Source organism: Papaver somniferum, chromosome 2 (genome assembly GCF_003573695.1).
Source record: "Papaver somniferum cultivar HN1 chromosome 2, ASM357369v1, whole genome shotgun sequence".
NCBI classification, from domain to species: domain Eukaryota; kingdom Viridiplantae; phylum Streptophyta; class Magnoliopsida; order Ranunculales; family Papaveraceae; genus Papaver; species Papaver somniferum.
The window spans coordinates 82,697,126-82,710,709 of NC_039359.1; the positions used below are offsets into that span (position 1 = coordinate 82,697,126).

The 13,584-nt window shown below is 40.2% G+C and overlaps 1 protein-coding gene across 1 annotated transcript; it reads right to left on the reverse strand.

Annotated features, from left to right (window-relative positions):
* Nucleotides 1–7,150: 7,150 nt before the first annotated feature.
* LOC113348209 (protein MODIFIED TRANSPORT TO THE VACUOLE 1-like) lies at nt 7,151–13,240 on the reverse strand. The gene is made up of 5 exons (XM_026591915.1): nt 12,790–13,240; nt 10,996–11,766; nt 10,629–10,784; nt 7,859–8,824; nt 7,151–7,727 (listed from the first exon to the last, which is right to left on the reverse strand). Exons 1-5 carry the CDS (start codon nt 12,994–12,996, stop codon nt 7,686–7,688), a joined length of 2,142 nt encoding a protein of 713 aa, XP_026447700.1. The 5' UTR covers nt 12,997–13,240; the 3' UTR covers nt 7,151–7,685.
* Between the last annotated feature and the right edge of the window lie 344 nt (nt 13,241–13,584).

A 13,584-nucleotide genomic window follows, 5' to 3' on the forward strand; every position in this document is an offset into this window, starting at 1 on the left:
ATACAACCCTCTAGGCGTAAGGAAATATGTATGTTCTTGATCCTCGGGAGCCAGATGGATTTGATTGTATCCCGAGTACCCGTCCATTAGTGTTACCGCCTTGTATCCAACTATGGATTCCACTAGTTGATCGATACTGGGAGAGGGAAGATGTCCTTTGGGAAAGCTTTATTCAAGTCGCTGAAGTCAATGCAGATCCTAACTCCTCCATTTATTTTAGGGATTATCACCATGTTTGGTATCCATTGCGGGTATTGAGCCTTTCGAATGATCCCAACCACTTGTAGATTTTTTAAATCGGCCTCTACTGCGGCTTGAAGCTCGGGTGCAATTCTTCGCATCTTTTTTCGGATCGGCTTGAATTCGGGATCTATCCTTAGATGATGTGAGCATACCTCTGGATCGATTCCCTCCATATCATGCATTTTCCAGGCGAATAAATCCATGTGTTCCCTCAATAGAGCTATTAACTGATCTTTTTGTTAGTCCGATAGCAGGGTTCCAATTCTTACCATCTTCGGTTCTTCCTCGGTCCCTAAGTTAACCTGACGGGTAGATTATAAGGCCGAGAAATTGGACTTTGGCTCCTTCGAAAGCTCGGTTTTCCCTTCAACAGATGTCGCCTCCTTTGATTGCTATAAGATTTCTTTCTCGCCCGTTTCGTAAGTTGTGATGGCTTGTGAGAGCACCTTTTCCAATTCTTCCCCTGCTTTTATCTCCTTGGCTTTGTTCTTTTCTCGGCGCTGTCTTGATCGTCTTTCTTCATTTTTCTGGATATCTAAATTCATGCACTGTCTCGCGGCTAGTACTTCCACCACCCTTCGATAAGATGTGAATCTTATCCTTTGATGATATGTCGATTCCACCCCTTTGATGCCTGCAATACAAGGTCTGTCGAGGATCTCCTCATAAGGCGATACGACATCTACCACACAGAAGGTGGTAAGCGTGTCCAAGTATCCCTCTCCATCCGAAACTCTGAGAGTGACTTCTCCCTTTGGTATAGTCACTGTACCATTGAAGCCGTAAATTCGATAAGTTGACGGGATTAAAATGTCATCAGAAATCTCCATTCTTTTAAATGTGTCTTAAAAGAGGACCTCAACTGAGCTCACACTGTCCATCAGTATTCTTTTTACTCCCCATTCCTCGATGAGAAAGGTGATCACTAGGGGATCTCCATGTGCTTGGCTATTCGAGGGAACATCCTTTGCTGAGAAAGTGATCAGCTGCATCATCCAGGGTTCCATAGGTAAGGTTTTTTCCACACTGAAGATCTCTTTTCCTGATAGATCCATCTTGTGGATCCTAGAGGTAATGTTGGTCCCTAAGTCGAACCCTTGAGTTGCCGAGTGCGAGATGGTATTGTAGATAAACTGAGTTCTGCGGTCGATCCTCACTTGGTGCACTGGTACGTCGGGTTGGGTAGGTGTCGGCGCTGTCTTAACAAAGTGTCGGAAGTACGCATCTCGGATCAGATACTGGACGATATATTTTACCTCTCGACAATTGTTAGTCGAGTGTCCTCGGTACTGATGGTAATGGCAGAACTCGGGATGATTTCTTGTCTTGTCAAATTGGATGCCCCTGGTCTTGGGGTTTCTAATGTCACTTTTCTTTTCTACTTCCTTGAGTATTTATTCCAATGGTGCGTTTAGAGGCATGTAAGTTCTTGGTTCGTGATGAGGCTTATTTCCCTTCTCGACGCATTCCTTATTTCTCGAGACTTGTTGTGGTGCCATCGGCCGTTTCTCTGATCGTTTTGGATCTCCCTGAAGGACAGGCTCCACCGCCGCACTGGCTTCTTGTACTCCTCTATCTTGTGCCCCCTCTTGTATCTCCTCTAGTGCGATGTAATGCTCTTGCATCTTCCTCATCTCCCTTAACGTCTGTGGTTTCTCGGTGTACATTGCTATCCAAATAGGGTCGGATTTTCCTAATGAGTTTTCAAACCCGAAGATATGTTGATCGAAAGGGACCTTTCCGATATCGGTACATAGCTTCCTCCATCTATCCGTTAGAGATCTTAAGGGTTTCCTGAACCTTCGTGCCAGTGTGAACAACTTATTTACCCTTGGGAGAGCAATGTTGTTATGCATATAGGTTTCAATAAATGTTTCCACTAGGACGCCATAGTTTCCAATGGACTCATCGGGCAAAGTATAGAACCAGTTCTTTGCCTCGCCTTCCAGACTTGCCGGAAAAAACTTGCACATAACCACGTCATAGTTCTTACATTTGCAATAGGGACATGCTATACATATTGATATGCTCCCCTGCGTCGCCAGTGTCATCGAACCTGGAAGGAAAAGTTGGGAGTGTACATTTAAGGGGGAATTGAGCTCGCTCAAGCTCCTTGGTGAATGTAGTTTTCTGTGCTTCGCTAATCACTTCTTCTAGCTTATCGTCATCACCACCTCCATCCAATTTCTTGACCATGTCCTCAAGCTGTTTAAGTTTGGCCTCAGTCGCCGCCTCGGGTCTCCCGTTATGCACTTCCTCGTCAGTTGAATAGTTTTCGGGAGGACCGTACCCACTTCTCGTACGGTTAGGGTCGGGTATGCGCCTTCGTACAAGGGGTGGAGTTCGGGTTTTCCTTGATCGGGTATGGTTGCTGGAAGCTCCTCGACTCGATGACCCTCGTGATCCAGACCTCTAATTTCGAAGTTGATAGTTTTCATGCTCTACTGCCAGATTTCTTCTCTGCAATTCCCTCATTATGTCTTCCTTCCTTATCTGGTTTGCCAGGATTGCTAGCAATGTCGGGTCGGTACTCTCATGACTGTAATGACCATTCGCATGGTTTCCTACCATGTTGGGTGGTGGAACCGGTGGTGCCACAGGAGGAATTACAGAGGGAGCGGTTGTTACCGGTGGGATGTCTCTGGTGGGATTTCCCATCTCTAGGTGCACCCCTCTAAGCCTCTCGCCTTCTTGTTCCAAGGAAAATCAGTATTCCGCGCGTTTCCTTGCTCGTCTACGGTCCTCTCGCATCATTTGCGCTTTTTCGTTGTCCTCTGTGTCTGATGCAGTCATTCCGTCTCTCATGTTCTCTAGTCTCATTTGGCTCGGGTTGATCCTTAATATTCTTGGGGAAGGATCATCCTCTCTTCCTAGGTCGACTTTCTCGTTGACAGTTGCCATGCCACCACCCGGTACCTGGGATTCTTCCTGCTGATGTTGTCGATTGTTTTGCCGAGAGCCCATTACTCCTTCCTGGGCGCTAGTTCCTGCTACCGTTTGATTCCTCAGAATCCTGCCCGTCTCGGAAGTACTTGTCATCGGCTCGGGTATGATTGATACTCTTCGGCTCGCCCTTCCCTGCCTACGTCAGCAAAATAAATAACACCTCAGTTTGGACTGTTTTCGAAAAGGTTAAGGATGAAGTACAACAGTTATGGATTTCTGAAAAGGAAAAAGTTCAAACAAGTACGACTCATTTTTACTGATAAGACGGATTTTTTAAATGTTATTTTGCTACGTCGCTTTCGGTACTTTTCCCATGAATTAATCATTATTTGTCCTAATATTCTTTGTGCCAGAAATCATTAATCATTCGTACGCTTGATCGGAAAATTTCTTTCTTGGCCAGGGTTTGTAATGATGACTTCCGTCAATCGCTTTGCCGGTGTCTCAACTACACAAGTTTCCAAAACAAGGTTTCTCGACCTTTTGGATTTCTAACGGCGTTGTGAGGCTCTTGTTGTGGGATCAGGATGAGACTGTCATCGAAGTACTCAACATACCCCTTCTAGCCATAGCTTTGGAAAACCCTAACTCAATGATTTTGTGTTGATTTTGCCGCTGCTATTGTTGTGTTTAATTAACCCACGACGAGATATGACAAGTGAGATGAAGTTTCGTTCTAGCTTCTACCAAGCATCAAGGATGGCCTTTTTGGGAGCTTCGAAGTTTTCTACCAACTCGTCTAAGTCATAGAAGGAAACACGATCGATCATAACTCAAACCTGAGATTTTAACTATTTCAAAGGTTTTGACGTAAAGAAAATACTTTCAAAACAAAACCAACCACAAGTTTCTTTGACTCAAGATCGTAAGATAAGAAGATTTTTGTTCGAAAGGTGGCAAAAGTTTTGTTTAACAAGAGCAAAACAGTTCAGACCATTGATAGAATTTTTCAACTCGAAATTTGATCTCTGCAAGCTTAACAAAGAATAGATAAAAACAAATGTAGAAGAGCCAAGTTCGAGGGGAAAAAAAGGTTTTAAAAGACTCGACTATCAACTTATAACCACAAGAGTCTTTCACTTAGCGTCAACTAACATCCAGAGATGTTTTAGGAGCTTTTGAATATCTCTTTAATGGTTTTGATGCAGGGTATCAAATGATGTTATGCGGTCCCCTTAGTCGGCGCCAGAATGTAGATGCGGAAAACCCTACTTCTACATCCAAGAGACATAAATACACACACGACATGAAGTAAACAAGCAAGGGATGCACAAGAACACAAGATATACGTGGTTTAGTATGATTACCTACGTCCACGGGGTGAAAGGATGATCTTATTACTCGATTTCAAGGTTACAAGGGATATGAATCACTAGCACGCTCTCTTTTCTCACTGCAAGCTCTTAGTATTCTCTTTTCCCTCACTGATTACTTGTCCTCTAGCTCTCTACACATCCCTTTATTTATAGCTACAAATGATGATACACCCAAGTTACAGTGTGTGTCGTGGTATATCTTCCTTGATGTCCTTCTCGGGCGGCTGGTGATGTCTCATCCAAGATGTAGGGATGAACCTAGTGATGTCTTCTCCCGATGTTCGTCCATCCGATGTAGATTACTTGATAAGTATAGACGATGTCGCCCTTGATGTTCTTAGCCGAGTCTTACTTTGACCAGGTTCTCCTTATCTTCTCAACTACTTCGTCAGTGCATTTATTGCTCTTCTACTCGATGGCTATCTCTTCAGTCACTTCCGATCTTTACACGTATTGTCTTCACGGGTTTCCTTGGTGTCTCTTTTCTCGCGCCAAGGCCGGATAAGATGATTTGGTGCTTCACACTTCATCTGTTGTAGATGTCCTACTACCTAGGATTGCTCCACCTGGATCTGTGGATGATTCACACCTACATTAGTTTTAAGTTGGTTGTCAAAATGATTTCACGCCGACAACCAAATTTATAAAGAGAAGAAATCTCGGTGGTATTCCGTAGTGAAGACTAGGAGGAAAAAAAGAGAGAGAAATTGAATAACTAATAACAGTTAAAACAAAAGATAGATATGGACATTCTGTGAATAGAAAACAACTAACCCCTTATGTGGAGATTAATTGTATCTGATGGTGATGGAAGATTTTGATTTTGATTTTGATTTGTATCTTATTTACACAGCGAATTGTGTAAGAAAATGGGTCACAAAGACACAACAAAGATATATGCTGCTGCTTTAAGACTAATCAGATTTAGCAGGAAATTAAGAAAGTTATTTTTAGGAGGTAGTTAAGACTTGGATAAGGCATATATATAGTATGTGGAAAGGATGCTCAATGATCATCCGCATTTATCTTTAGGAAATTGGATTCTTATCACAATTGACCATCTTTATTTGGGAAAATGATTATCCAAATTTCGGTTTTTAAAGATTTGGAAAATAGAGATTACTGTGGTTAGTGAATCTTTAAATTCGTCCAAGGCAGTTTACTCCTACCTACTACTACTAGTGCTTTTGGGCCAACACCCAGTGTGTGTGATATTTTAGTTGCTTGGTAGAGATGACCAATCAAAGTCCTGAGTCTTTGAAAGTCAAGCTTCGTTTGCCATTGTGTTGGCCAAATCATTTTCCGAACAGGGAAGAAGATACAGTGGTATCGTTAAAATGGCATACTTTTTATGTTGATTTTTTCTTGCGGCTCAAATGAAATTTTATAGAGAACCCTATCTTTTCATTGAATAATTTTCTAAATGTTTATTCGGATATTTTAATAATTGCTAACTCTTTGTGAGAGCGTGGTACAAAATACAAATTAAATAATGTTTGATTGAATTTTTTGTTTCAAATTTCATGACTGATATTTAGTCAAACCCGACACTAAGGATAAGAGAACAAGGATAAAAAATTAGGTGATAAAGACAGACATTTGACTATATATAATTATAAACTTAAGATTCATGATACGAACTAATTTTAAGTACATGTGAGTAGGAAAAAATAAAGACCAAAACACAGCAGCTTAATCAAGATGCTCTCCATCACAGAGTAGTTATATAAAAAAACTTAATCAAGTGGGAGATTCCTCGATTAAGATAAGGTATATATGCTTATGACTGCAAGGACCAACGACCATGATGATCATTAATGCTTGTGCATGGGTAAGAAAACAGCGCTGTCAACATTCGGATATTTAATTGTACTGCCAGTTGCAAATCGGATCTTACAAATCTTACAAAATAAGATGTTCACACCCACCAGCCGTTCTGTGTCTGACGAAACATATCGACTCCTGTTTGTTGCTCACTCAGCTCAGGGACACCATAAGATGCTCATACTGAGTCGGTAACCACCAGATTCTTCAACTTGTCTCGAGTGCGTAATCAGATCTTAAAGTAATAGACACTTGTACCAAGTTGTCCCTCGTTGCGGATAAAAAAGTTAAAAAAACAGTTGGAAGCAATAAACATATACAGTTCAATTTTGGCTGCTTATAAACAGAATAGGCAGTTTGGATTTTTGCCATACTGGAGTTTGGCTTCATTTTTCTATTACATGTAAAGACGGGCGCCATTAATATGGCACAAACGCCCTAGATGCCTAATCTTATCTTCTTTCTTTGAGTAGGACTAGTAACCTAACAAGATAACAGGCCAACGATATAACCATTTTTCAACCTTTCCAATGTAACTGGGAAGTTTCGAGCAGAGGTCACAGATTAGCTTCCTAGTTACCTTATCTGACTTTAGACGGCCGTTTCTACTTTACTTCTGGAAGTCCAGATGTTACCCACCTGAATCATATCCTCACTTCAGGCCATCTTTCAGAAGAAAAAAAACTGACATGCTTATGGCTATTTCAGACTCTACTAGAACATGCCAAGTCAGCACAATGCTCAACATAGTCTGACACTCTACTAGAATATTCCAAGTCAGGAAAATATCAAACGCCACTTCACAGCCAGCCAGACAAATATGCATCAAAACCAAACCAAAATACTGACCAGAATCAATAAACAACATCAACCAAAAGCCTCCAACATTCGGAAGAAGCCAACAATTAACACAGCTACATAACTCCGGTCCAATAATGATGGAAGAAACAAATAATTGACGCACCTAAACAACTATACTGCACAAGCACAACAACCGATACTATTCTTCTATTCTTACAGTAACATATGTACCCGTATCTTTAATCTCACTCCATTCTCGCCTTTATGTGATACATCTCTTCTTTTCTATAATGGAACTGAAGTTCTTTCATTAATTAAAAATAAAAAGGAAAGAAGACGAAATTATAGAAGATGAAAAAAGCGGCTCAAAATGCTATTACAACCTTGCGGACACTGCCCCTAAGATTTTATTTGCAGATACATTTGTAAAAATCCTGATCTTGTTGAGAGAGAAAATAAACCAGCTTCAATCTACTTACCACCCAACAGATAATCAATAACCACATGCAGAAGGCCCTTGTGTATTAGTGCAAAGAATTCAGTCTGCAATGAAACTTAGACAACCCTTTTTGGATCACGAGCAGCCGATAAATGATCCTGCAAGTGAAAAGAGACTCACGTTCTTAATTACATCACCTTTACGTCGAAGAAAGTCCTCTAGTGCGCAAGCCTATCTCAATTAGAGCGTAATCAAGGACACTAACAAAATTATGAGAACGGAAACTTACCGAGATAAAATCAAAGGCTTTTGTATCCTCTTTCTTCGGGTTGTTCAAGATAGCGCTGTGATTTTGAGCAGGTAAAGCTGGATTGAAAATATCAGGTAGGGGGGAAGAGTATCCACCTTCCTGACTATTCCCAGGGAGATGCCCTAAATTCGCGTTTCCTGCTAGAGCATTAAAATTCCCAAGTTGTTGAAAGTTGGACATAGTTGCTAAAAGCTGTTGCTGGGCGAGAAAACTCCCCATTACACCATAATTCATCTGCTGAGAAGCAAATGCAGGGTTGAACATCATGTTTGGAGGCATATTGTACGGCATAGTCCCCAAGGGAAACGAGGCATTAGGGTTCACATTCATCTGTGAACCAAACATGCCATTTAACACATCATTTGAGATTGGTTGGTTCTGTTGAGTCTTTAAATCTGGAAAGGTATTTCCTTGTTGCTTCATCTCCGGGGCACTGCCATTAACAGACAAACCGGCCATTAAATCGTTCATATCTTTTCCAACTGTTGGTTCATGCAGATATGACTCAGAACTGGAACTAAAAATATCTACTAGTTCTGGCCTGCTGTTATATGTCGACGTGAATATGTCGCTGCTGTCCTTGGTATTGTCTTTATTATCAATTGTCAAGCCTGAAAACAGATCATCTGTCTGCTCTTTTCCTTCGTTCGTGTGGAACGAGACATCTGCAAACGGATCATCCTCGTCTTTCTGCTCAGTTGTGCTCAAGCCAGTGATCAAGCTATCACCAAACAGGTCGGTTACAGGGGCTGTTGCTGAAACTGTGTGTGCAAGATTATCATTTTGTGTTTGCGTGAAATCTTCATTTCCATAGAAGTCGTCTGGACCACTTGTGTCCAATAAGTCGGGCATCTGAACTGCAGCTGTCCCTACTTTTACATGAGAGTCGTTTTCTGAGTAATTCCTCAATCCGGCAGTGTGGTCTCCATCCAAGATGTTTAAGACCTGTGCATTATAGAAACAAGCAAATGTTTCAAGGGACTACTCAAACCATCAGCTTCTAGAATCTTTATCTAAGATCTTCCAGATGTTTGATTAGAAGTACACAAAGCTTCACGTTGAATAATAATCATTGTAGGTTTAAACAGTCTTTCATATTCAAATTCACAACTAAATTTTACAGAAAGCAATTCGACATATCCGCAATCGGCAAGCAAGATAGGATCTGCTTAAAATGAGTAACCAAGAACAGGAAGATCACTCTTACTTTTTCTCTAAATTTACTTGTTATGAAGGACAGCAACAGTGTGCCACCTAAAAAGGACTTAGAAGTACACTTTAATTTCAGGAAATAGATCAGTTTCTACATCAAACAATGACTATACATAATTCAAAAAAGAGATTACATGACAAAAATTTTGCATTTACCTTGGATAACCAGTACATAGCTAAAGCTCAACTACTCCAAAACAGGGGAGCATATCATTGCATACGAGAAAGTTTAATGAGCCTAACAGTTGAGCACACTGAGCAATACCAAACACTCAACATTTAGCTGGATACTTCTAGATACTAACATGCTTTTCAAATTACAAACACTTGCCGTAACTTTTAAGGATGAGGGACATAGGATAGCAATGTCTAGAATAAGGATCGGAGCGAAAAAAGGGAGCAACACACCCAAGCCACAAACTAAACCACATCCTAGATTTACCTGCATTTCAATCAGAAGGTCAAAATTCATGAAAATGTTCCAAAAAAAGGAAAGAAGCTGATGAAACAAACTGCAGAATGGGTATCTGCTACTCTAGTGGGATGGTAAAGCAGTTGGGTGATGACACCCACATTCTGAAGTCGAAACTTGTCCACAGCCTTATTTAAGGATCAGAAAATTGCAAAATCAGTGATTATGGGTGATCCATTGAGACTGAGATTGTTTATCTTCAACCAGTGACCCAACAGTACGATGACCATGAGATAAACTCACCCTCCAATTTTTATTGCCAAGTAGGAATCTACCTAGTTGTCTCTATGAGCTCTATAAGGCTTAAATACCGTTGAACTTTGCCAAGGCTAATAGCAAAGCTGCATAGGAAAAATACGTAACATTAAGTCATTAAGGTTTCCAAAACACGCACATAACCACACAGCCACACTAACTTTAGTCCAATATCTACCAGCTTCCAAATTTATCCCTCCATACAACCAGCTCATATCCACAAAGCAATGGACACCAAAAGCCATCAGCCAGTGGGTTCACCACTGGGCTGTTTACACTTCAAATACAGAGGGTTCACATCCGTCATGCAGAGGGTCCAAATACAGAGGGTTCACGTTATGAACAAACATGTACAAGGATGTAAACGAACCCATGAGCCAACAGTGAACAGGTTATGAACTAAACACTAAAGAACTATTGTTTGTAAGAAACCTTCAGAATACGCAAAACTGCAAAAGTCACTTTCCACCTCATAAAATTTATTAAAAGGTTACCATCATCAAGAACTTCCAAGTGCCTCCCCTATCACATACCTGACCAACAACCTTAAGTAACGATAAGCTACCAGTCAAAAATCCATGTCTCACTTTGGAGAATGATAATCCAACTACACTTGGACCAAATACTACAAAGCTGACCTGTTCTGACACCCAATTTATAACAGGCAGGAATTGACGAAAGGACCTCAAAATTAAACTCAGCAGTGAGCATATAAGGACCATCTAAAAGAGTAGGACAGTGACTGCAAAAAGTTTGAACAAATAGAAAGCGGAAAACTGAGAATAGACTAAACAGAATCAGATTACATACCTTTGTCGCCTTTTCCCTTAAAGAAGCCTGGGGAGACTCTGAGCATTGCACCACAGAATCTCTGTTCTCAGCAAAGTAAGATGCCACTATTTCGAAGTGCTCATCATCCTTTTTCCTTATAATTGACTCAAGGACACAAACAGCCTTCATGCGCACCTGAAGAACAATCAAGTCCAATGGGCTTTAGAAAAGAAGAAATTGTTTTTCCTGATCATTTTCTACAAATTGTTGTTATAGCCAAGATTCAGCGAAATGCCACAAAACAGAGGCATTATCAGGACAGCTTCCGTCAGTAAGCTTATAACAGATTAATTATGGATCTTGATATATGCCTTGCCATAATGGGACAGACAAACATGGAAATTACCTGCCACAAATGTGATTGAAGCTTAGATTCAAGAGCATGACTCAAGGCCACTGCATCAAGCTTCAAGGCCTCTGCAAGGAAGACCTGGAGAGCATCACGGGTAGGCTGTAAACGCACACCACCAGATGTAACGATTGTCTCTAACAGTCTTTCTTCACGGGTTTTACTCCCTGAGTAACCAGAACCTGAAACTCCGTTTGCTGTTTCACTCATATTTACTCTTGTTTCCTGACCCCAAGTCCCAGCAGCTGAATTCGTAGAAATAGCAGGATTCAAAGAGCTCCGTGATTCATTCTGACTTTCGGCACTTCTATACCTATCATGGTCCCTTTCAGTTGTCAATGACCTCCGCAAATTAGGGCTCCTATAACTACCATTATCGTTCTTCTTGAGTGAATGTGCCGCAGCAATCTGGCTAAGTCCCTGTTTAATAGAGGCACTTCCAATACCAACCACTTCACTGAAAAATGATTTTCTATCATCTGATGATGATGATGATGATGATGAGATCTCGTAGTTTGTGTTCCCAAATCCTTCAATCCTTCTATTGAGATCTTCAGATGGTGCAGGCTTGCTTTCCTCACCAGCAAATATTGCAGATATCGCCTCTTGGGCCGTTTCACGAACAGACTTATTAAGGGCATCACCCTTTAGAGGATCCGGCTGACCCTTGTAATGAAGCAATTGGCGAACTGCAACTGAGTGACGCTGCATTTCCCTCCTGAACTCCACACCAGATTTTCCCACTCCATACTTAATCAGCCTTAATGCCTATGCATCATTAAGAGGGTGTCAAAAAGAGATCTTACAATACCGATTTGCAAATGATATTAAGCATCCAAAAAAAATATATTGTACATAGCAACGGATACAAGATACAAAAAAATTGACCCCCACCCCGAAAAAATTCCAATTTACTGACTTTATTACCATCTCTGTTCAGTTCTTCCGAAAAATGTATCACAGTCCTACAGTTTTTCTAATTGCAAATACGTTTTCACTTCTAGCGAGTATCGCAGTCCTACAGTTTTCTCATTGCAAAACCGTTTTCACTTATAGGGATAATATATCCTGTTTTAAATATTCAAACTTGGATTCAGAAATTCCTACAAATTGCTTCTTTGATTTTTCGATAAAAAGGAATATGACCCAAAGTTGTTTGAATGAACATACAAGAATTTTCCTTTTCGACTCCAATTACATTCAATCTACCAATTAGATATTATGCTTTGAGAGTGTGCAATTGCGGTCGCACATAGTGTAATAAGAAATTAAATTTGGAAGTATGTTATTTCGACTCTAATTACATTCAATCTACCAATTAGATATTACGTTTTGAGAGTGTGCCATTGCGGTCGCACCTAGTATAATAAGAAATTAAAATTGGAATTAAGTTAACTAGGTAAAAGGTAAAATAGTCTGATCACCTAAATAATTTAATCACGAAACTTACTTAAAGCTACACTGAACATCTCACTCCACGGAAAATCTCATATCCCTCACAACAATGAGAACAAAGCATAAGCAATTCTAAGTTTCCAACTAGTCACAGTCCAAATCTAATTCACCTAAAGTTAAATGACTCCGAAATTTACACTACAAAAGCGTGAAAAGAGTCCAAAGATCCATATTCAACATTCAAATATCAGTATCAGCAATCCAAAGAATCCATATATAGTGTAGTTTAACAATAAGTTTCAAATTCTCCAGCTACTGTGATCTATAAACAGTTGTTAAGTTTTGATTAACTCTGAATTCTATAAAAAGAGAGAGAGAGAGAGAGATGGTAATTACCTTTTGTTTAACAATAGGACTTTTATGATCAAGTCTCTTTAAAATGAAATCAGAGACTTCTTTAACAATACTAACATGTGAAGATCTAAGTAGTTCACAAATTTCTTCTAATTTATAAACAGGAGCCACTTTATCTTCATCAGATGTTGCTGCATCAATCATACGAGATCTCCAGTATGATTCAACTGCTCTTCTGCTTGTATCCATCTTTAAATCTAAAAATTCCTTCTAATAATCAAATTAATAATGGTAAATTCAGATCCAAAATTTGGGGTGACGCGGTGGAGAAAGAAACCTAGAATCCCCAAATTTGAATGGAGGATTTCTTAGAGAAACCCTAGTTTTATTGGGAGAGAATTATTCAGAGAAGAAGGATTTGGGGGAAGGATTTGAGAAAGGAAGGATTTCTTCTTCTCGAGTATATACAAAAACAAAGTCTTCGAAAGATAGCTAGACTGACGGACCCCAACCAACCCAACCTGGTTAATCTACACCACGTGCTCACATTAGATCAACACGTGTCACTGGAAACTGGGGTATAAAACTATTCCGACTCGAGGTCTGACTCGATTTATACAGCCGACTCGAATTTATTGGTATATTCTAACCTGGCGTGATTGGGTATACCCAATTTTAAGTGGATTTTTTTAAGGGCTAAGAGCGTCCACAATGGATGACCAAACCCAAATATTAGGTCCAGTGTATAGGCGTAGTGAGACGGACTATCGATCAAAATTTGATCAAAGATTAAAAATCAGACCAAATTTGATCTGCGACCAAGACCAAACCCAAATA